Source organism: Felis catus, chromosome A1, assembly GCF_018350175.1.
Source record: "Felis catus isolate Fca126 chromosome A1, F.catus_Fca126_mat1.0, whole genome shotgun sequence".
Taxonomy (NCBI): Eukaryota; Metazoa; Chordata; class Mammalia; order Carnivora; family Felidae; genus Felis; species Felis catus.
The window spans coordinates 179530867-179555492 of NC_058368.1; the positions used below are offsets into that span (position 1 = coordinate 179530867).

At 46.6% G+C, this 24626-nt stretch overlaps 1 protein-coding gene across 1 annotated transcript in view; it reads left to right on the forward strand.

The window, feature by feature from the left end:
* The first annotated feature begins 2893 nt into the window (after window positions 1–2893).
* Window positions 2894–24626, forward strand: part of SLIT3 (slit guidance ligand 3) — a 598696-nt gene continuing 576963 nt past the window's right edge. The window contains exon 1 of the mRNA XM_023259788.2: window positions 2894–3527. Within this exon, the coding sequence (XP_023115556.2) occupies window positions 3331–3527 (197 nt within the window). The 5' untranslated portion in view covers window positions 2894–3330. The remainder of the gene's footprint in view (window positions 3528–24626) is intronic.

Here is a 24626-nt window from a genome sequence, read left to right on the forward strand (position 1 = left end):
CAACCAGAAAACCCTCAACTAGTTAATTATAGTGGCCATGTAAATGGTGGTGCCTTTTCCTGAGAGACAGAAAAGAGGTAGAGGAGAAAATTTGAGGTGGGTTTCTTGGTGGGCAGTTTGCTTTTGAGAAGCCTCTAGAAAACCAAAGGGAAGAATCCAAAAGTTTGCCCCAGAGGCTTATGTGGAATCTGAAAATCACACCACAGAGTGTAAAAGCCATCTCTGGCAGTTAAACATAAAAAGTCCTACCCAACAAACTGACCTCCGAAGGACTTACTCATCTTACTCATGCTCCTCTGGGAAGAGTAATGCTTCCATGTAGAGGCTGACATATTCTAAAGATGCCTCAGAATTAGTGGGGAAAAGTGGATAGAGCCCAATTCTAGGCACTGGGAGCCCTGGGTCTTGGCTCTGGTTCTTTCACTAATTAGCTTGATAAACTTGTACCAGTGCCCTTCCCTCTCTGAGACTCAGTTTGTGTGTTATTGAATACAGGGGCTGATTGATATTGGGTGGTCTCCAAAATATTCAAAAGAATTTTAAGTTTACATGTAAACTGGGAAACTGGGTTCAAAAAACCTTAAACCAGTTTCCTTACTACAAGACTTCTCAGGGTCATAAATATGCTCATCGGAGATGCAGATCTCCAAGAGAGGTGAAAGTGAGCATTTCTCACCCTGTTTTTGCCCAAGATCACCCCCCACCAACATTCTTGAAGAAACATATAGAACTAGTAGTCGTCAGAACACACATGCAGAGATTTTGGATTAGGTGGTAGCTAAGATTGTTCCACTTACACTCCCTGATTCTGTATGGCTGGTGTCCTGTGTACCTCCTGTTTTCCCCACTTGTCCCTTCCTCTGGGATGATGGACTCCCAGGCTCTGTTCTAAAGTGTTCTCCCAAGGAAAAGCAAGCACACTTGAATGCCTATGAAGTCACTTAAAGATCTAGTCAGACTCATGAAATCCCCCATCAGCTTAAATGGAAAACACAGTCCCTGCCCCCCCCTTCGCCCCCGCCCATCATACTGTGCTCAGAGCTCAGACCCAGGCCCAGCCTAAAGGGATTGCAAAACATGCTCTAGCGTGGACTTGGGAAAACAAAGAAAACTCTACTCTTTTCTCCTCCAGACAGTCTGAGACGCTTTGTGCCCTTGGGCTTTTGCCCAGTTCTCTCATCTGCCTCAGTCCTGGTACTAAATTGGTTCAAGGTTTGGAGGAAAGTTTCAGAGGAAAGGATGTTTAGAGTTCTTAGAAGCTGAAGTCACTCTATGGACCAGAGCATAGACCACCTATGGCCACCAGAGGGCGATGACAACAGCTTCGTGTAGAAAGCTGCTCCCAAGAATAACAGCAGTAAATTACACCTAATGTGTTTATGAATGATGGAGGGGCTGAAGTGTGTGCGACTATACATGTATGTGCAGTTGGATGCCTGCAGCTATGATTCTGAAAACATGCTAAATAGAATAAAATAAAAGCTGCACCTCTACTATATATTCACAGGATATGGCCAAGTCGTTGAAAATTTCCTTGAAGGAAAATGAGGTAGAAGGTATTAGAATAGCATTCATAATTGTAATTGTGGTATGCGTGATTGTGTGTGGTGTGAGAGTATGCATATACACGTGTGTATTTGAGTGTGAATGTGTAGATGGATGTGTGTGTGTGAGCCTGAGTGTAAGCATGCGTGTGCACAAGTGTGTGTGCACACGTGTGCACACGTGCACACGCATGTTCAGGGCTCATTTAGACTTTGCCAGTATGAGCAGACTTCAAGGAAGTCTGGGCAATGTTTCCTACAGTTCCTGCCCTCTCCCTCCAAACAAACAAACAAAATCATTCCTACAAGTATTTATGGAGCCTCTAACACACGCGCCCCTCCCCACCAGCATCTGGAAAAGCTCAGACCTGGCCAATTTAGAGCGCTATGGAAGAATGAAGGCTCTGGGGGCTGAAGGGATGCCTCACATGCGAATGACTGTTTTGCAAAAAAACACTTTCTCTTCTTTGATGCTCGAAACATCCCAGTGAGGTGTGCCCAGACAGAGCTGTGGCCCCTTGCTTTGAGGAAACCAAGGCTCAGAGCTGATGTGATTGGCCCAGAGTCATCCAGTCAGGAAGCAGAAGCTATGAACAGGCATTGTCAATCCAGGGGTCCAAGTCCCTGCCATCACTACTTTGAGCAGCACAGCTGGCACTGGGTCTAGGCAGAGCAGGACATGTCTCCGAGTAGGGGTTGACAGCAGCGACCTAAACAACACGGACAACCATTTTATGTGACACATGTGACTGTGAAGTGTGTTAGTATCAATACAATAGGTCCTTTAGGAAGAACTTGGGGATCTTTGCCAAGATGAGGTAGGATCTTTGCCAAGGTGAGGTAGGATCTTTGAGGATCTTTGTAGATGAGGTAAGGACGAAGCTCCTATCGGCTGTGATGTAAAATATGAGTGAATGTGAGTGCTGCGGTTTGGGGTACCTAGCAGCTGTGTGGCCTTGGGCAAGTCACTTGACTTCTCTGAACTTTATTTCATCTATAAAACACGGTACTCAGATGCCCCCTTGCGGGACGCTGTTGGAATGGAAGGAAGGACTAGGAGCAGAGTGCCTAGCTCAGTGCCAGAATAAAGAAAAAGTGCCACCAGCGAGAACAATCCTTAGCTCCTTAAAAGTTAATGGATCTCAATTCTGGGGCCCTCCTGGCGAAGCCCCTTTCCTTCCCTCATCTCCTGCCTCCTCCCCTCCACGCTCTCAGTTGCTCCAGCAAAGTTCCCAACTTAGTCGACATGACGCGCGGCTCAGCCAATGGGAGGCGGAGCTGGCGGTTTTGGGGGGGCGGGAGGGGTGGGCCCCGCGTCTCCGGTGTCTGCCCTGCTCAGTGAATGGAGAGAGCGAGCGCCGGCCAGCTCACCCGGCTGCCCCGTGCCCCAGCCGCCGCCGCCGCGCTCCCGAGCTCAGACTCAAGCCGGACCTCCCCAGGCGCCGTGCCCCAGTGCGCTCGTCCTCAGGTCCCCGACCCGGCCCACGCACTGGGCTGCGGGCCACCGGGGCCAGGAGGCGCTCGGCACCTGGGCACTCCGAGCGATGCGCAGCGGGGCAGCGCCGGCCCCGCGGATGGAGCTGCTGCTGCCGCCGCCGCCGCCGCCGCCGCCCGGCGCGCCCCGCTCCGCCCGCGCCCCGTGCGCCTGAGCGCCGAGCTCGCTCCTCCTCCGCGCCAACTCCGCCGCCGGCTCCCCAGGCCGCTCGGGCTCCGCGCGCGCTTCCCCAGGCTCCACGCGTCTTGCCCCGCCGAGGCAGCCTCCTCCAGGCGCGGGCCCCTGCACACCATGGCCACCGGGCGGACAGGGGCCGGCGCCGCCGTGCGCGCCCGCCTGGCGCTGGCCTTTGCGCTGGCGAGCGTCCTGAGCGGGCCCCCAGCCGCCGCCTGCCCCACCAAGTGTACCTGCTCCGCCGCCAGCGTGGACTGCCACGGGCTGGGCCTCCGGGCGGTTCCCCGGGGCATACCCCGCAACGCCGAGCGCCTGTGAGTACCTCCGCCCCGCCCAACCCGGGCCACCCACCTGGGTCCATAGTGGGGCCCCAGGCACCAGATCTTTCCTTTCCCTTTGGCCGCACTGGATGCAGTCTCTGCTGTCACCCTCTCCTGGGTCGGATCTTTCCTTCTCTGAGTTGGGGTCTCTGGCGTTGGGCACGTCTAGAGAGAGGTCTTGAAGCCCATCGGGATGGGCAAAGAGCAGTGCTTCTCTAGGGGTGAAGGCTCCAGACGTAGGGCCCGGTGACAGCTTCCAGCAGAACGCTGGCAGGAAGCGAAGGGAGTAGACAACACTGCAGCCAGCGAGGTCTTAGGGTGAGAGCATGGGGTCTGCGCTCATGAAAGAAGGGAGGCGAAGGAGAAAGCTGAAGGGTGATGGGGCGTCAGGGCACGGAGAGGGGAGAGGGCCGAGACTGTGACCAGCTTGGAGATCAGAATGGGCCACTTTCCGGCTGCCCTTGCGAGCGAAGTTGGGTGTGTGTGTGAAGGTCTAACTTCTGAGGAACCAAACGAATTCAGAGTGGGTGCTTGCAAAACCCGCCCTGCCTGGAGTGCAGTCTCAGAGATGCCAAGTTGCAGCCCGGGTGAATTTTTTATGGCTCGGTTATAAATGCCTCCCCAAACGGGCCGGAGAATGGAAATGCTGACAGCCCTTTAAATGAGACCGAGCGCTATAATCTTACAAACCGCACTCAGCCTCGGATCCAGGGTTTGGCAGCGAGAGGAGAGGCGTTTGGAGAGTGGGGTGGATTGACCCTCGTTTTAACCCCAATTGTGCAACCAAATATTTACTTTTCATATGTCAACGTTTTGGAAACATTTATCATTTTGATCCTCGGACCAAACTCAAAACTTGGACTCCGAGGGTGGGCTCTTCCCAGCCCGCAGTTGGGGAGTACGGAAGGAGGGAGAAATGGTGGAGGGGGTTGGAACCGGCCTGGGAACACAGCCCAGAAGTGGGTGAGGGTTTGCTCCAGTGTAATAGACTTCTCCACGTCTTGCTCTCCTTGTGTCTCCCTTCCCCACGTGTCTTAGGGGTAGGTGCGTGGGTATTCCGTTCTGCCTTCTTGACTTTAGGCTGGCAGAGAGAGAGTGGCATGAGACTAAGTGGATTGTCCTGGAGTGTGTTATTCCTGTTGATCACGTCCTGTCACCCCACTCTCTTCCTCAAACTCTATGTGTCCCTGGGCAGAATCTCAAAGGTACTACCTACCTTTTCCCTGGAGCTTTCCTGTGGCTCAAAACATCTTTTTTTCAAGTGCATGGATTATTCTGTGTGGTCATGAAATTCTAGAGGGTTGGAGCTGAACCTTCGTTAACACATGTAGAAAAGGTTCAGAAATGTGAAACAACTTGCCCAAGGTAATACAAGTTAATGGCAATAAAGGGGCCACAATCTAGGTTTCCACAGCTTAATTCAGACATTATAGTTTACCATACCAGTTACAATTTTGTTTTAGTGGTATTTTGGAGTAGCTAACACTGTGCTAGCCATCTTTGGAACAAGGGTCAGTGTGGGCCAAAGTCTGTAAACAGACAGTCTTGGGAGGGTTCTGGCTGGGCTTGGGTCTTCGAATAGGGTGCTCTTGCTACTGTTTCAGGTATACCCTGCAAACATTCAGTTTGCTTTGCCATTAGCTCTCCTGTTGGGAGTTTTGAGACTCCCTCTCCTCCATTGTAAAAAAACATGGTGCATAGTTGGGAAGCCAGGGGGAGTGAGCCCTTCTCCTGCTGTCATGGAGGAAGTCTTCAAAAGCTGCAAGCACAGCACAGCAGCCAATATGCCACCCACCTACCTTCCCCAAGAGACCCAGGCAGCTTGGGGCTGTCCATCTGCTCTACAACTGGAGAAACTGGGTGGAGACTGAGTCCTGGGCGTTCATATGGGGCCCTGCTTCAGTCACGGTCATTCGCAGACCTTGGCAGAGTGGGCTGTACTTTGGAATAGTCTCCGGTCACTGTTGCCTCTTCGGCTGGGGTGCATTGGGTGACGCAGCTACCCAGTCTAGCTCCTCATTCTGTTCTCCTTCCTCCCTGGGAGAGGGGGCAGCCTTTAGAAGAAAGCTGGGCAAGGAGTGCTGCGGGGCTAGGAGCAGCCGACCAACAGTCCTTCACCACCTCTCACCCTCTTTTGGTCAGCCCAGCTGTAACATTTGAATTCTGCAAACTCTCGGGTCCAGTGTGTGTGTGTGTGTGGGGGGGGGGGGTGATGTTTGGCATTTCAAAGCTATGGAAAGGATTTCTTTAGGGAGGAATTTCTCATTCATCCCTCTCTTCATTCATTCAACAAACATTACTTGAACCCCTACTGCATTCCAGTAACTGTATATAAAATCATTGCATATACAGAAGAAAACTGGCAATTCAGCTTAAGGAATGTAAGCAAAGGACCGAGCAAAGGGAACTTCCTTTAGTGAGTCTTCTAAACTTTCCAGGACTCATTTCTTCATGGGGCATATGTTTTGTCAGCATCAGCATCATATGCTTGGGACCTTCCTAAAATCCAGTTTTCTGATCTCAATTGTTTCTGTTCTGTTTTATAACAAAGAAGAAGCATTTCTGCCTTCTGCATTCCTGCTACTTTACCTCCCAGAGAGGCTTTCCTGAGGAGTGTGTGTGGTTGGTTTTCTGGGGGTTTTTGAGTTCTGAGGCCTCATTTGCTCATGCTACCCCTTAAGGAAAATCTGCCGGGGGATAATGTGGTCACCATTTGGACTTTGCTTCAGGCCTGAAATGGGGTCTGTTATATTGTTCATAATTAAGCTGGTATCAGAGTTGGGGGGGGGGTCTGTGTTCCAGCTTCTTCTCCATAATGTCAGCACATTGCACAGAAAGAGAAACTCTATGTCGTTTATAAACTACCGACAATCTTTTTCCCTCAATGAGGAGGTGACACCCACAAGAAAGCTAAATAAACGCAGGGGAGAATTCAGCGTAATTTATTATCCGTGCAGCAAAGATAGAGGACAAGAGGAGAGGAAGTGAATGGTGGTGCCTGAAACAAAACATTTACCATGGAGCACAGAGTAAACAGATGTCGCATTTACCCCTCTGAGTACAAAAGGAGCCCACAGATGTAATTCTTCTCCAACCACAATCTCAGCCTGGAAGAAGAGGAGACAGATGAAAATGAACTCTCACGAGGGGCCCCTTCTCTCTGTGCTGCCTAAAGGCAGGCAGAGGCCTACTTCTCACCCACGGCGAGGTGGTGGCCCAAACAGCAGAGTGGGGCAAGAGTGGACATCTTTGGTTTTTCACTTGGCTCCGGAACATGCTGGAGACTGCTGTATTTAAATAAACATTTCCTGTTTGCGAAGGAAAACGGGCGAAAGGCTGAAACGTGAGAATGTGGTAACTTAATTTTCTCCATCACTCCAGATGATGGCAAGCTTCGCCGGTGGTTGCGTCCAATAAAAACCAACACCGTGTCACAGGCTTTCCCTCACTTGACCACAGAGGTCTCCAGGTCAAGTGGGAGGCTTTCCAAGATGCTCTGTGGCCAGGCCCTGCATCCTGGTATTCCTAGCCTCAGGGCCAGCCCAGAGGACTAGGGGCAGTTTGGTGAATCCTGGGGCCTCTCTGAGCACAGTGCACTCCTGGTGAACCTGTGGGTTGGACACGAGCAGTTAAGTGCACCTGCCTCCAGTGTACTGTGCAGCTGAACAGATTGCTCTACCTTTCGGGGCTTATTTTCCTGAAAACAGAATTCTCGTGTAGTCCTAATAGTTTTCCTTGTATGGGCCTCTTCCCCTGTGCCTAGAACAGTGCCTGGCACATAGTAGTTTTTCAACCAGTATGTGTTGACTAAATGAATACATCTCAAAAATACAAGTTTTTCTTTAGTTCTTGCACGTGAAAGATGGGCAATTAGAGCTTTGCATTTTTTATGTATGGCCAAGGGCAACTTACTAGTAACCTATTACATGAGTTATTAAGGGTTCCTGAAATTTAGCTTTCATGGACTAAAATTATTGCCTTACTAGAGTTAGCAAGGACTCCTAATGAGTGACACAACTCTGGAGTCTGGTTGCCAGGCATTGCTTAGCAACCTTGCAAAACTCCTACTGTGCACATGCCCCTGAGAAGAGCTAGAAATCCCGAACACTTAAACTGTAGGCCTTTCTAATCAGGAACTCATCAGCATCATCCTGCGCTCTCTGTGGTTTTTGATTGCTGCTCTTCTTGTATTAATTGACGTATTTGTAGGATCATTATTAAGTTTTGCTTTTGCGGATCATCTGGGTCTTGTATATTTCTGCATTTTTTTGCATTTTAACAGTTATTTTGTTTCTCTCCGGTTCTGTTTGTTGTCACTGAGTTCGTCCTCCCCTGGAAAGTGAGAATGGTAGGTCTGAGAGCCATGGAGTCTTTTCCACCGACTAAGTGGACTACATGGGTCACTGAGTTCGTCCTCCCCTGGAAAGTGAGAATGGTAGGTCTGAGAGCCATGGAGTCTTTTCCACCGACTAAGTGGACTACATGGGCCGTGGCAAGGTTTCAGAACCCTGTGCCTATTAGTTCAGGGTGTCGGCTCTGGAGGCAGAAGGCTCTGGTTTGAATTCTGGCTCTGTTACATCTTTGCTGTTGCACCCTGGGTGGGTTACTCCACTTCTCTGGGCTGCAGTCTGTTTACTCCCTTTGTACTGTATTTCCACAGCTGTACTACAGGGATGACGATCGCTCTGGCCCCCTGTGTGCATGTTGTGAATGTGGCCCGAGACGTCACATCATACACTCAGCACAGTGTTTGGCACTTCGATTCTCCAGCTACCTCTCCTTACTTGGAAAGTATGCATAGTAAATGTTCCTCTTGGGGAATCAAATGAAATAATGGACAGGAAGTGCTTAACACAGTACCTAGCACTTAGGCCTCCATCAGCCATTAATGGTAGTGACCATGGCCATTATTTCTATGGCTTCATCTCAGGCCCCATCCAGCTGGAAAGCTTGAGATCCCACTCTAAATGTACCCCATGGAGGCAAGGTCTTCGCCAGCACGTAGGCTGTGCCCAGCACGCTCGTGCCTGGTCCCCCTCCCCCTTCCTCTCCAGTTAAGCCCAGGTTGGCCTCCGTTCCATAAAAAGGGATTACAGTTGAAGTGGTTTATATCTTTTCCATGGGCGTGCTGCTTTGTGGTATATTTAAATAAGGAATGCATTTTATTTATTTATTTTGGGGGGTTAGATTTTCATGGGCAATTTTTGGCCCTGACTTTTTTTTTCAGTGCTCATTCCTTCTTGCTTTCCCTAAATACCTTTTACTGACTTCCCATGTCTGCCTCTGTTACTGCTTTTACTTGAAACAGCTGTATTTACTAGTATGCTCCACCCTCATTATGTAAGGTGGTGTTAACCCTTTTTAGAACTGTTGAAAAGGAAACAAAACAAAACAAGTCATGGGAGGCTTTTCCAGAAAGCTGTTGTGGACCATCACTAATTCCAGATAGGATAGATGCAAAGGGTGCCCGGCTATGGTGCATGGTGTTGAGTTTTCAAAGCTCTTCATTATTTGTCATTCTCCAGCCTTAAATTTAAATCAGTCTTGCCCAGGTAGGAAGAGCTCACAGTGGGAATCTTCTGCTTCTCTGTTCTGCAGGCCTGGATTATGTTTTGTAAGTAGTGCTATTGCTGGTCTGCCAAAGGCTGTACTTTCTTCCCACTCACTGTGGTCTTCATAGTTCTGTCGCCAGCACTATATTTGATACACCATTCTCTGGGAAAAATTCCTCAAGAGTGTGTGATTAAAAGTCCTCAATAGTGAGGGGAGAGGGAGGTGAGAAAAGTAAGGATCTTTAGGTAAAGGTATAGACTTTAGAGCCAGATAGGGTCCGCTCCTGGTTTCTCCATTTACCAGCTGGGTGACCTCAGTTTTCTCATTTGTAGAATGGGAATAATAAAAATACCGCCCCCCCCCCCCGCCTTCATAGGGTGCTATGAGTACTGAATTTACTCGCATAGACTGCCTAGATCATAGTGCAGCCTTCATAAGTGTGGCTGTTATTGTTATCATCATAATTCTTACCAACTATAGTCCTTCCAGAGCTCCAGATAAAGCCTGATTTGAAACAATACAGATTGTTAGGGTTGAAAGGGCTCCTCTAGTCCAAGTTCACAGGCAGCTTGATCTTCCACCAGCGTAATTTTGGAGAGAGCGGCCATTCTCCTTTGCTTGGTTACATCTAGTGGTGAAGAACTCAGTTCTTTCTAAAGCAATTAATTCCATTTTAGAAAACAGTTTTAACCTGAAAATTTTCTTTGCCTGGGGGTTGAGCTTATCTCCCACTGACTGTTGTTACACAGAGCAAGTATAATCCTTCTTCCAAATGGTAGGATTTCAAAAATTTTATTGCCGTTGTGTTTCTCACTACCCACTTATCTAAGTCTTCTCCTCTCTTCCATACATTTTTATAATTACCTCAGCGGCTCTGTATGTGTTAGACTTTGAGACAGGCCCCCTCCCCATTCCCAGTTGTCTTCCTCTAAATACGTTTCACTGTTCTTTGCTCGTATTAGTTTGAGTCCTTCCACTGCCTTGCTACCTTGACTTCTGTTGACATCCTAAAGGAACATTGTCAGTTTAGACAGGCACACCCCTAGGTTGGCTCATTTCTACCAGGCTATTCCCTGCCTCCCCCATGTCTTCCAGCCTTCCCTGCTGTTGATCCTATTTTCCCCATCCCAGATTTGTGCAGTTGGCTTTTTGGAGTCTAAGCACAACACTTTGCATTATCCTAATTAAATTTTGGCAAATAGTTTAATTTCATCAGCTTTTCAGCAACATTTTCTATTTTGATTCTCCCATCTAGTGTGTTGTGACTCCTCCCCCCACTCCCTCTGCAGTGAGGAGCTTGCCCTGTGGATCTTTATCCAGGTTGTCAATATAATCAGCACAGTCTTCTCTGCTCTCTTGAAGTCTTTCTATGGCCGGGATGTGGATCATGTAAATATATTGTCCGGTTCTTTCTGGCTGGGAAATTTTGAGGTCTTATTGGCCTGTAGCATCTTCTTTCCCTGGGGTTCTGTTGTTCACATTTTCTCTGGAATGATTTCCTATTAATGCTTAATTCCTATGTTTGTTGAGTATTTTCTAAACTATTGGTTTCTCATAGCACTTTCCATTGTGATTTTAGCTTCATCCTTGTTCTAGTAGTCTGATGCCAGAAGCCCTACCAGCATAGGATGTGGCGTGTGTATATGTGTGTGTGTGTGTGTGTGTGTGTGTGTGTGTGTGTGTTATTCTCTCCTGTAAAGCATTGTAGCCTGAGAAATGGGGCTCTTCTGTCAGTGGCAGAGCTGAGCTGAGAAGCCTCACTCTTGTAAAGTGATTTCCTTTAGCATCTTGGGTGCCCATTGGCACAGAGCACGTTTGCTTGAGTAGTGCTGAGAATGAATGTGTTGGAGGATGAAGCATAGAGGTGCACATGCTTTCCCCAAATTGCTAAACAATAATAATGATAATGACAATGACAATCACTGCCACCGCACCAGCTGCTGTTTATTGAGCCCCTCTTTGTGCCTGGCACAGCTCTCCCACTTTACACACTTGCTCTCACTTAATCTAACAGTCATGCAAAGCAGAAGCTCATCCTGTCCTCATTTTACAAATAAGGAAACTAAGAGAGGCAAAGTGACTTCCCCAGGTTGGAGCAGTAGAGTCAGAGCTCATTCACGCAGGCTGGTCTCAGCTCCGTGCCCTACCCGCTGATCATGCCAGTCTTCAGCAAGCCTTTGAAGTCGGCCCCCTTTCTTGTCTTCCAAACCCAATTCTCAAGTAAGAAGAAGGAAAGAAGGAGGAAAAAAGTGAGTCCCAGTTGAAACAGGGAGCACCTGTTCGAAGCAAGGCACCCCTGAGAGGAATGGCAGTGCTGTGTTCTGGACCGCTGGTGTCATGGCCGTCATGTCCAGTTTGGGGAAGTAGGCGGCATTCGAATTGGAGCTTGAAGGATGAATAGTGTTCCCGGAGGTATTAATGGAAACATGGTAGAGATTTGCAGAAGTTCATCGTTACCTGGAACGAAAGAGAGCCTGCACCCATTTTAAAATGATAGGAGCAAAGGGGGGGGTCTGGGTGTCTCAGTCAGTTAAGCGTCCGACTTCAGCTCAGGTCATGATCTTGCAGTCTGTGGGTTCAAGCCCTGTGTTGGGCTCTGTGCTGACAGTCCAGAGCCTGGAGCTTGCTTCGGATTCTGTGTCTCCCTCTCTCTCTGCCCCTCCCCTGCATGTGCTCGCTCTCTCTCTCTCTCTCTCTCTCTCTCATAAATAAGTAAGTAAATAAATGAAGTTAAAATGATAGGAGCTATACTTGAGGAAGTTTCATCTAACAAGGGTGTTTAGAGATGGTCAGGTCTTAGGAAAAGTATCACTGTGGTTATGTGGCTAATTATTATTTTTATTTTGGATTTTAGGGGATAAACCCTCCAAGAAGGGTCCTGATGAGGCTTCTTGACCAGTATTCTTCCCCCACAAGGATCTGTTTAAATTTTTGTAGGGACTGCCTTTCTCTCCAGTTAGAGGTACCACTTGCCTTCTCTCAGCCATGATCTCTGGGCTCCCCCACCCTGAGATCAGGTCCTGATAGAACAGGACAAGTATAAGATGCATCCTGGCTGGAGTGAAGATGACTTCACTCTTCACAACCTTATCACTGCTTGTGTGGCCTCAGACTCCTCTTGTCCGAAACACCAGTCTGGGTTCTCGACCCCTGATTCATTCTGCACTTTGGCAGTACTGTGAATTGTGGTTCCTGAAAGTCAGCCAGCACATTTAACCACCCACCTTGACTCCCTCTTGAGTTTTTCGGCCTCCCTAGTTCCTGTCTGCTACCTGGCATACCCACTCCTTGCTCCCCTGTACTCCAGAATTATTAGTGTATGCCTTGACTCTGGCTGTGGAGTTCATGGTCCTCTTCTGACTTGAGTTGTGTGTGGGCTTAACCATGGACCTGTGTATTTTCTGCATCTCTCCTTGAGCTTGAGCTGCTCCTGGCCCTTGCCTTGACCCTTCCTGCTTGGCTTCTTGCCTCCTCACCTTCCCCTGCCTTCCATGTAGCACTCCATAGCCTTGGCGCTGAATTCAGACATTCATTCTCTAAGCCTCAGGTCCTGAGATTGGATTGCAGGAGCATCTTTGTGGCCTGGACCTTCCTTGGAGACTGGAGACTCGAGACTCCAACTTGTGCTTATGTCCTGGAAACAACCTCAGACTTCATCTTCATGGCCACCTGAAAAGCCTTTTATGATGTCTAGCGTGAAATGTAGAGATGAAATATAGAGATGTTCCAGGGCTGGACTCTGTGAATGATAAATTGCTTGCAACATGCTCCCAAGTTATCTGCAACCCAAATAGAGGGTAGAGCATGCTTTTCTGTATTGAAAAGCCCAGCAATGGTGATTTCATTGAAGAGATGTCCTGTTCATAAATGTGTTGCAGAAGTTTCTGGACTATCTAGTACTTTGCTGATATTCTTTCTTCTCTGCATCTCTGCCCAGCCCTAGAATGTAGATAGAGAAGTGTTTTATATATGGGGTTTCTAACTGGTATTAATGTGAAACCAGTAGGGAGTCCAATTTGATATAACTTAAAATGAGTAAAAAGAGAGTGCCTGGGTAGCTCGGTCGGTTAAGCACCTGACCCTGGATTTCAGATATCAGTTTCATTGGTTCGAGCCCCGCGTTGGTCAGTGCAAAGCCTGCATGGGATTCTCTGTCTTTGTCTCTCTCTGCCCCTCCCCCCCAATTGTGTGTACATGCGCTCTCCCCCCCCCCCAGTAAATAAATATTTTAAAAAATGAGTAAAAAGACCCAGGCAGAATCCTGGTTTCCATCCCCCTCCCCTTTTTCTTTTAACTGTGGGACTTTGTAGGAGTATCTTTCTGAGTCTTAGGTGCCTCATCTGTAGCCTTTAGAATGGTAGGACTAACCCTTCTCTCCTGGGGCTGATGCAAGGTTTATATGAGATCAGATGTCTGCAGATACCTCCTAAATTTAGTGCTCTGCGAATACCTTAATGAGTCCACCCACGATATCTGATTTTAACCACTAAATCCTGTATTTGAAAGATGATCAGTGTGAATTTTCAGAAGAGGAAATGCAGTGAGTTCCAAGTCACCCATGCCTTCACGCTCTTGTTGGGAGTTCCTTTTCACTTACTAAGGTGCATTGTTTACAGAAGCAAAGAAAGCGCCCCACTAGCCAAGTCAGCAGCCCAACCAGGTGGAGCTTAGAGGACTTTTTGTCTAACAGAGTAATGAATAAGTGGCAGTTTCCAAGAAAGTAGAACCCCATAAGGGGCTGTATGAAGGATGAAGTTGTTTAAAGGAACTATTTATTGAGTGCCTACTATGTGCCAGGAATGGCGATGCATAAAGCAAGCAAAATGTCCTCATAACTAGGACAGCTCAAAATAATATGATGTAGTCTAGGCTGTTGCTTCCCACAAAATGACTGACAAGGCAAAGGCCACCATGCTAGGTTCAGAGAGGAGATTCATAGGATGGCAGGGGAAATGCTAGAACAATGAGGGAGGCGGGACACCAAGCCCTCAGGAACCACTGATGAAAGCAAGTCTCACTCATCCCTTTTAGTGGGTACAAATATGCAGAAAAACTCACACATCATAAAAAAAAATAGTACAAGTGGAATTAAAAAAACTCATGGGGAAAATATTAATCTGAGAACAATTGTATCCGAGAAAGCATTCAAGTATGCCTCTGCAGCTAGCTGGCAAACAGCACAAGTTCTGCATTTTATTAGAGCCCTAACTCTGTGTAGAACACTGACCTTATTTGAGAAGCATTTCATAAACACTGACACACAGCACAGCAGCATTTGAGGCTATGAGGAGATACAGGGCCTCCTCTGGGCGGCCAGCTTCCCTTCCCGGACACTTGCAGCTGTAACCAGACCACTGGACGTTGTTCCCCTGTGGTGTTAATTCACTTATTCTTCTCTCTCAGGTTTAACAAGCAGGTAGGAATTTTCTCAGGGGAAGATGAAAGAGGGGGCTTTGGACTGAAGTGTGCTCTTTGGGCAAGTTTTCCTGGGAGTGCAGTGGGCCATGAGCAAGACTAAGCTTTGGAGGGAAGGGTCTGAGAACTTAGATTTGGCCCAGTTTCTTGTTGGAGAGCTCATCCTGTGCCTGGAAACCAGTGATGTGTATGTGTATAGGAGGGTGGTTCTCAAGCAGCTTTTACCTGGTCCTGTGGAATAGAAGACCCGTGGCTTGCAATAGCCCTGAGAAATGTGTGCACCGCCTTTCCTCCTACTACAAGTTGGCAGTTTTCTTTCCATCTGCTGCCAGCTTGAAAGTCCTGAATTTCTGCCATGGAACTCGGTTCTGTCCCTCCCCCTCTCATTTCCTTCCTTAGCTAAGAGATTTTTAGGCTTTTGAGGCATGTTTGGAGATCATCTGGTCTGCCCCTTCCCCACTGATCTGACCCACCTGGACAGAGAAGTGTCTCAGAAAAATCGTGGGAGGGGATGTCATCTTTGTGGTGGGAGCGTCCCTTCTGAGAAGCTTGCCTCCTTTCATTTCAGCCTTGCTCACAGCATTAGTCCTGAATAAAGATCTCTCAGCCTTAGGAAGCCTCTGCCAATCTGAGAAGCTAGGGAGAGAGAAGAGGGACCAAATCTAGTACAAAAATAAATAAATGAGGGGGATAATGTGGAGCTAGAGGGGAGAGGCACAAAATGGGTGACTTGGCATTGCAGTCCCAAGACCCTAAGCACCAGGTACAAGCAAGTACCTAAGCTTGTGTAGAGTCTAGAAAGGGAAGCCCTCAGATAGGAAAACTGCAAGGGAAGGGACGCGGGGAACCAGGACTGGAGTGGGAATCCAAAATGGGAAGGCCAACTACTTCATGGGAGTTTTTAATGAGTCTAGTGCCCCCCACCTTCTAATTACTTCTTACCACAAGATGGTAACCAGTCTGTTCTGTTTACTCTGTTTACTCATACATTTTAATACTTTCTGAAACATTTCCCATAAGCTTCCTCATGCCCTGTGTCCTCCTTGTATGTTCTAGAAATTTTGCAAAGACCTAAATCTCCTCTGCGTTCTTTCCCGACTGGAGCTGCATGCTGATTCAAGCCATATTCAGCCAGGAAGCTCTCTTGCCGTCTTTAAAACAAGAAACATCTTCTTCTGAGAAGACTGCACTACAGTTTTCTTTGTCTGTGTTGCTAACGAACAAAGAGGCCCCGTTGCAAAACAGCATTTCACGAGCAGAGCGGGGCTGATAGCACCTCTTGCCAAATGTGACTGTGTGTAGTTGTGTGTGGGGGGAAAACAGCTTTGTCAAGAGGAGAGCCGACGGAGGCAGCTCTGGGGAATTTTTAGCAACTGCAGCATGGTGTAGTGGAAAGAATGCTTGCATGGGAATTTGGAGACCTGGCTGTGCCTCTGACCCACCGTGTGACCTCGGACAAGTCACTTGACCTCTCTGGGCCTCAGTTTCCTGGTCTTTAAAGGGGATGAAGGGAGCAGGCTGGATGATCTCCAAGGATCCTTTCAGCCCCATGCATCCTCACTTCTGGGGGCTGGGATTTGAGGTTTAGACCTGAGCCAGCATCCATCCAACCCAAGGGACTTTCTAGAGGCAATAGAATGGCCAGGACAGCTGCTTCAGGGAGTGGCTGGTCCTTGATTAAGGCTCAAATAATTAGCTCAGCTCCACAGTTAGCCTTCTGAAATTAAGAAAGAAAAAGATGTTTAGGTTCAAAAATAGCAGTTGGGGTTCCTTAAAACCGATTGGCTTTGGGCTTTGTACACTTTATGCACAGACATAATTTCCCTTCCTCTATAGAAAGCTGTTTAAAGTATTGATACTGGAGTTAGTGTGACCCGGCTTAAATGCCATAGCTAGGTAGGTAATCTTGGGCATGTTCTTTGATAGTAACCTGCTTCATTGGGTTGCTGGAAGGTTCAAATGAGGTAATACATTTCAAGCTTAGAGGGCAGTGTTTAACCTTAAATAACCACTCAGAAAGTCATTTTTCTGATTACCTATTTCTGCTTAACAAATCATCCCAAAACTTAGGGTTGGAAAGCAACAACCATTTCATTGGTGGTTTCTCCATGCTTCTTTGAGTCAGGATTTGGGACATGGCTCAGAGGGATGGTTTGTCTCTACTTCCTGATGTCTGAGGCATCAGCTAAAGAATGTGAGAATGACTAGGGGAGATTTGAACCGCCGGGTGTTAGAATCATCTTCAGGCTGTTCTCTTACACATCTGGCAGACAGGCTGGGTTGACTTGAAGGAAGGTTGGCCTTAGGCTGGGATTGTTGACCAGAGTCCCTCTATGTGACTTCTCTGTGTGGCTTGGGCTTGTTTGCCACATGGTGGCCATGAAGTGTTCTAACTTCTTACGTGGAGACTCAGAGCTCCAAGAACAATGTGCCAGTAAAAAATCCAGAGGTTGCATGACTTTTTAGGAGCTAGCCTTAGAAGCAACAAAGTGCCCCTTCTATTGTATTTTATTGTTCTAAGCAGCACAAGTTAGTTAGCTTGCATTCAAGTTAAGGACCACCTGTCAAAGAGAAGTCCCAAAGAATTTGTGGCCATGTTTTAAGACCTCTGTAGCCATACAATTATCATCGTTACTTTCTGTACTGTGTATATAATCTCTTAACTAGATAAGAAGCTTCTTGAAGGCAGAAGCTATACATTTCTCTACAGAGGTTTAGTACAACACTTATGAACGTAAAGCTAAGTGAACACATTTAAAAAAATCAAATTGACTTGGATAGGCAGGAGGTTTAGTGGAAAGACCCTGATCATTAAAGCCAAAGAGAGTTTGGTTAAAAAAATGAATTAAAAAAATGTGCCCTTTGGCAAATCACTTGTCTTTCTAGACTGAGTTTTCTCACTCCCTGCTCAAATGGAGACGTTATACCTATCTCAAGGATTGTTGTAAGAATTAGGGATAATATGTGCAAAATGGCCAACACATATTTGATGCTAATGAGCGTTGTGAGGCGTTGTGGCACTGTGGCAAGCACATAGATGCTCAAGGTGACAGAGTGGTTTCAAATCCCAGTGCTTTCTTTTTTTGGAGGGCAAAATGGGTATAATAGTATATTATGTCTAGGTTTATTGTAAGGAAGATTAATACATCATGTAAAGCTTCCAGCTCAGTCCCTAACACACAGCAGGGACTTAATACCTGTAAGGCCTGTAAGAGTACCTGTTGAGTAGCCACAGTTAAAATTGCTGTTCTTTTGTTTGTACACTGATTTCTTTATGAATTTATGCATTGAACAATTATTTATTTAGTGCTCATATCTCATAATAGCTTCATTTCTTAAGTCCTTGCTTGGTAGGGCCTGTTAATGCCTAGATCTGGGGAGATACATTCATGGATGGAGAATTGGCCCTTCAGCAAGGAGCTCACAGGTGCAGGCCAGCTGCTTGGGACAGCATTCTATTTGAACACAGGTGCAATTGAGTTTTAATTGTCCCTGTTGACTTTTGACCCGAGAGTGCCTCCTGGCTTCCTCCAGTTATAACCCTTTTTGCTCAGATATCCACATGTGTCCTTTCCTCTTTGAGCCTGTCTTCTTATTTTTTTTTTAAAGTTTATTTATTTTGAGAGAGAGAGAGAGAGAGCGCGCGCGCGCCAGCCAGAGCACATAAGTACATGCATGAGTTGGGGAGGGGCAGAAAGAGAGGGAGAGAGAGAATCCTAAGTAGGCTCCCCACAAGGGGCTCCATCACACGAACTGTGAGATTATGACCTGAGCCAAAATCAAGGGTCCGAGGTTTAACCGACTGAGCCACCCAGGCGCCCTCTTTGGGTCCGTGTTCTTTACTACTGTGTAACTACAGGCAACATGTGAGCTCTTTGTGTCTGTTTTTGTTGTTGTCTTTTTAAAAAGCATTGTTTTCCTAGCTCAGATGTGTCAAACTATACCAGTCTGGTCTGTGTGGTGCCAAGAAGGACACTCAGTCATTTCTCCAGGTGGTTCCTAGGACCTGAGGCTCTATTAGGAACCATTGACTAGGAGCTCCTCCCTTTCTTCCTGAAGATCCCTCCCCAAAGCCCTAGCCTTAGCCTTTTTTTAAAAACGAGCCTAGAGAATCTGATAAATTGTCTTTGTCTTTAGAAAAATACACAGACACAATACGAACACAATGTATTTTGCAGACGATTTTGAGGTTATTCATGGCCACCTCACCAGGTGGCATATTTCTTCGGAATGATTCTGTTTCAGTGATTTTGATTACACGATCTTCTGGCCTTTTGCTGAGTTCTACTTGAGGATCATAGTGTACCTGTGAGACTTAGGTCTCACTTTTCCAAGTCCTGCATCCGTCCATTGCGGTAGACATGTGATGTGTTTGGCTGCCAAGAACTCGGCTTTCCTTCCTAGCCAAGTATCATCTTCTGCGCCCACAGGATGCAGTTGACTGGGTTTGTCACCAGGGGCCTTGCCCTCCCCTAGTCAGGGGATGAGCTCATGCCCCAAGTCAAGTCCTTTGGGTGCTTGCTGCCTGGAAATGGAATCTTGACCAAAGGGATGAAGAGATTGGACATGATGGCTTGCCATTTCATCTAAGCACTTCTGCAAAATGGCCAGACATGCCTGCTTTTCTTTTCCCCAGACCTGTTCTTCAGATTCCCATTGAATCCAGAAGTTCCTGATAGCCTTCTAGTGAATTGCCTTTTGCTCAAGCTTATAAACTTGCCACCAGATAACACTGAGAAAGCAACAGACAACAAACTTGTGGAGGAGAAAGTGGCATAATGAGAAAGATTATGACTGGCGTTTGGAGAAAGGCAGACCCAGGTCTGAATCACAGTTTTACCATTCACCAGCTGGGTACCCTGAGGCAAGTTCATTCTTCTCTTAGGATGTCAATGTCATTGCAAAACAGGGATAATGAGTCCTGAAACCTTGATTCTCAAACTTGGCTGTGCATGGAAATCACCTGGGGAGATTTTAAAATTACTGGTGCCTGGGTCCCATCCCCAGAGATTCTCTTGAATGATTTTGGGGTGCTTTCCTGGGTGTTGTGATTTTATAATGCTCCCAGGTATTTCTGATGTGCAGCAGCGTTGGAGAAAATTGACCTAAAGAAATTCTTCAAATTATAGAGGAGATTAAATGATAATAAGCACAGTGGAGGGATTGATAAAAGTCATTCTCCTTTCCTTTCCTTTCTTAAGGTGAGCCAGAATCGCTTGCCTTTGCTTCTAGTACGGTTTTCTTTGTTTGGAACAGTCATCGCCATGCATGACAAGCACGGTGCAATATAACCCTGCTTATTTATACCATTTGAGGTGAAGGCCAATGGTAGATGTAGCCAGAATTATAGAACATACAAAAATGTGACTACTGGCACATCTGGGGAATAACTAGGACGAGTTCAACAGTGTTTTGTGAGAGCGTTCTATGGAGTAACTGCTTTAATGAGAGATGAAATTGATTTATAATTACCATGGCAACAGCAAAATAGAGTGATGTCTCCCCAAGGGACCTGGACCAGGACCCATGAGGATTCTCTCCCACGTCTTCCCTGTAACTTGCTGAGTGGCCTTGGCTCAGACAGTTCATCACTCAAGTCCTCGGTTTCCTGAGAGCACATTTTCTGATGGGTGCAACTTCAACAGAATTTTTTAGGAAATCTGTTGATGTGACTGTTGTTAAGACACTGATGAAAAGATTCTATAGGAAGCAGAGTGAAAGCAGGGCCTTGAGCCTCTCAGAAAAGATAATTATAGATATCGGTTCTCCTATCTCCCCTCTTCCCCTACCCCACAGCCTCTCCCACATCTTACCATGTAGGAACCTGTCCAAACCTCTATATGAAGGGCTTTCTATAGAGAGGGTACCAAGGGAAACTCCTATCTTAGCCCAGGGCTTCTCTACCTAGGAACTATTGACATTTGGGGATGGATTTTTTTTTTTGGTTGTGGGGAGCTGTCCTGTTCATTTTAAGATATTTAGCAGCATCCCTGACCTCTACCCACAGATTCCAGTATAAGCAAGCCCCTCTCCTGTCTGACATCCAAAAGATGTCGCCAGACACTGCCAAGTCTTCACTTCCAGTCTCAGCGAAATGGGTTTAAGTAAACAGAGCAGCATAAATGTTGTGGGTGCACAGTGGTTAACCTCCTTAGTGCCCTCAAATCCCAGGGAGCCAGACAGCTATCAGGAATCCCTACATCCATTGTTACAGATGGGGGTTCTGAGTTCCAGAAAAGTTAATAGTAATCATAATAACCACCGGCTACCATTTATTGAGTGTTTATTATGTGTTATGTGCATGGCTAAGTGCTTTATATATTATATTGTCTCAATTAATAGTTACATTGACAGAGCTTGCAAACCAGTGGCCAGTAGGCCAAATTCAGCCTTCCAGTGTGTTGTACTTGGCTCACATGGTATTGGCTCATAGAGTTGTTATTTTTCTTTTGAATGTCGGTTTCTTGCCAACATTTTAAGATTGAGTGAATTCATATAAAAATCTACCTCCAGCTTCTTTTTAAGAAGTTGGTAAATTTGGGGGTACCTGGGTGGTTCAGTCACTTAAGTGTCTAACTCTCGATTTTGGCTCTGGTCATGACCTCATGGTTCGTGGGTTTGTGCCCCACGTTGGGCTCTGCACTGAAAGTACAGAGCCTACTTGGGATTCTCTCTCTCTCTTTCTCTCTCTGTGCCCCTCCCCCACACGCATGTATGCTCTCTCTCTCAATAAATAAGTTTTCAAGGTAAATTTGGCAGTAGGGGGTCAGATTGGCTCAGTGGTAGTAATTGTCTGGTTTTTAGATGAGGCACATCTCCTTTGCACTGCAGTCCCCACCACTCCTGGCTGGGACTCCAACTGTGTGTCAGATGCCATTTGGCATCATGTTATTTTTCTTTTGCTTCCCTCGTTGATGTCACGTGCCTGGCTCCTCTAGGTTGTTGTATTTGTGGCTCCTTCCTTATACCTACCCTATGTTGCATATATTACTGTTCCAATTTTAAAGTTTATTTATTTATTTTGAGAGAGGGAGAGAGAATCCCAAGCAGGCCCTGTGCTATCAGCGCAGAACTGGATGTGGGGCACAAACCCATGAAATGTGAGCTCATGACCTGAGCCAAAATCGAGAGTTGGACCCTGAACCGACTGAGTCACCTGGGAGCCTCAGTTCCCATTTTAAAGATGGGAAAACAGAGGCTCAGCCAAAGGAAAGCTCTTGTCCAAATTCACACAACAAGTAAGCTGGGAGAGAAACCTGAGCCCCCGACCTTGCCAGCAAGCATACCCCTTCCCGACATCACAGAGTAGCTGCTGGGAGAGCCTCCCTGCATCCCAGGATGCCCCAGCCAGATCTTCGGCAGCTTAGGGTTTCCTTGGAGAACCAAATCTCATTGCCCTTTTGCTCACCAGGAAACCACATGTCACCAGCATAGGAAGAGTGTCTTCTGAGTGTAGCTCCCAAGCTGCGTTTCCCCTATGTCTGTGCCACTCTTTGGTCTGTGTCCAAGGGCTGCTCACACACTCCCACGTAGCTGAGGGGCCAGCTGGTGTGTGTGCTTCTGCCTAAGATGAGGCTGCTTGCCTGTGGGGAGGCTGTGATTGCTTTAGGAAATTAAGTGGGAGTGATTAATTAGGAAATGTACTGAGGACTCTGGAAAGAAATAGCTGAAAAAGAAAAAAAAATTGGAACTCTAAATATGGAATGCTTCTGGCCACATGGCTAAGGATGCTGTGTTCAGTGGAACTGAAGGCATTTGATTCTGTTATTTCTGCTGCTGCTGCTTTGATATACCCCCCTTGCATAAGGATGCTGGAAGGAACCACAGAATCAGCTGGCTCAACCTCTTCTTTCACCAAATGGCAGTGAGAGCTCAGAGAGGCCACCAGGGGAAGCTGGCAGCTTCGAAGGAACAGCAAGGCTTGAGACTCAGAAAGACCTGATGCATAATCTCGGGCAAATCTCTGAGTCTTGGGCTTCTTACTGTGAAACCAAGGTAGCACTGGCCATTGCCAAGAGTTGTTGCAAAGAATTAGTGAACAAAAGCATGAGCACTGACTGCTTCTAAGTAACATGTGCCAAGCACTGTTCCAGCATGTTGCTGTGTTTTCTTGCTCTACGACAGTCCTATGAGGGGGGTACTATTATTAGCTCAATTTATAGATGAAGAACAAAGGCACTGAGAGGATACGTTATTTACTCAGCGTCCACAGCTGGTCAGCGGCAGAGCCAGGTTTCCTATGCAGTCTAAGAATCCACCTTCTCAACCACTAAGCATTCAGCCTCCTTTACATATTGTATAAAGTGTAGGTGACATTATATAATCAATAAAACAGGGAATTTATGTATGATACAATTTATTGTGTATAAGATAATTAACATAAGTAATTAATATATAATTTGTTATATTAGGTGGAAACCTATGAGATTGCCTCTTTTGTTAGCAGGAAATGTTGAATAGTAGTAATTTCATAGAGTTCATCCTAATATATGATACGTAAGTCACAGAAATTTTTCCTTCTCTCACCTTCAGTGAATTCCCAACTTTGAACCTTAGTTTCTTCCTCCATAAAGTGGGGCCAGCATCCGTAACACATGGTATTGCTATACCGTATCAGTCAGACCATGTGTGGAGAGTACCTAGCACAGTGCCCAGAAAATAGGATCCATTATTTTTTGTTTGTTTGTTTGTTTTGTTTGTTTCCAGTCACAGCCATGGCTCCCCACACACCTGCAGAGTCCTGATATGTAATAGTCCTTTCGCCCCCAGTGGTTTGGCTTTTGGTTTGAGGGTCTCCATGTCCAAGAAAACTTGTAAGTTATAGGTAAAGTATTGGGCCCAGGGACTGTTTTTCATTCCATGGACTTTGATATTTTCAATATGCTTCAGTCTAATATAAAGCTTCCTGTCAGGCCAAACTGAATGTGTTGCCTTCCACTCACTTAAGAATTATGGTACTGCCTGAATGAAATACCACCCCGCCTAGGCTCGTTCCTTCTCTGTTTCCCCTTGGGTCCTTGTGGTAAAGCCCCTTGCTATACTTACTGAATTTTTGTTAGTGAGCCTTGTCTTTGGAAACTCTACCCAACTGGAGTCCTCTGTGGGTTTTAATGAAAGTTCTCTCTGATCCTTTGGGGTATGGGCTTTGTATCCTTGCAGGAGAACCATATGGTGATGGCACCACTCTCTTTACCAAAATGAGAAATAAGACTGAGTCCTCGTCTCAAATCCTGGCTGTGACTCTGGATGGGTATTCTGAGTCCTTCCAGTCAGCCTGGAAGATCATTAGGAGACTAAGTGATGAGTCTGCCCTCATCCCAGAGCTCTTCTGCTTTCCCAGGGGTCTTGGAGACTAGAGGAAGTAGCTGAAGCAGGGTGTGGAAGGAGGGTTGGGTCTGTGCAGTAACCCTAGAGTAACAATAAGAGCTTACTTTCATGGGGACATTACATTGTGTCAGGCACTGTACTAAATGTTTCTTATTGTTTCATTTAATCCTCACAAGACTAGGATTAGGGCCTGACTGAGGCACAGAAGGGATGAATAGTTTGTCCATGGTCATACATGTGACAAACAGTAGAGCTGAAATTCAGACCCATCTGTTTGACCCGTAACTTTGGTTTCTTAGCCACCATGCTCTATAGCTTATAGTCTTCTTTACTTTTGAGGAACTACCAAGTGGGCTTCCTTGATTCCAAAGCAGTAAGTTTTACTGATTCCTAAGTGTGAAAGCAAAAGCAGAAAGATGGTGCAGATGGTCCGTGAATTAAAGCCCTGAGCTACTTGTCATCTCAGTTGCTGCTTGGGTCTCTTTTGTGGGGCTGTGCTTCCTTGTGCAAGTTTCAAATCCTGTAAACAGGAGACTCAGGGAAGAGTTGTATAGGACATCAGGTACCAACATACTATCCATTCATTCATTTGGCAAAGCTGTACTCAGTGCACCCATATGCACCTGTGATGCTCTGATGACCAAGCCATTTCTTATCTCCTCAATTTGCTCTTCCGAAAAACAACCACACATCACACCTACCACAATGGCTGTAGTCAAAACAACAAAACAAAGACCAGAAACCCAGCAAGTAACAAGTGTTGGTGAGAATGTGGAGAAATTAAAATACAATGTAAAA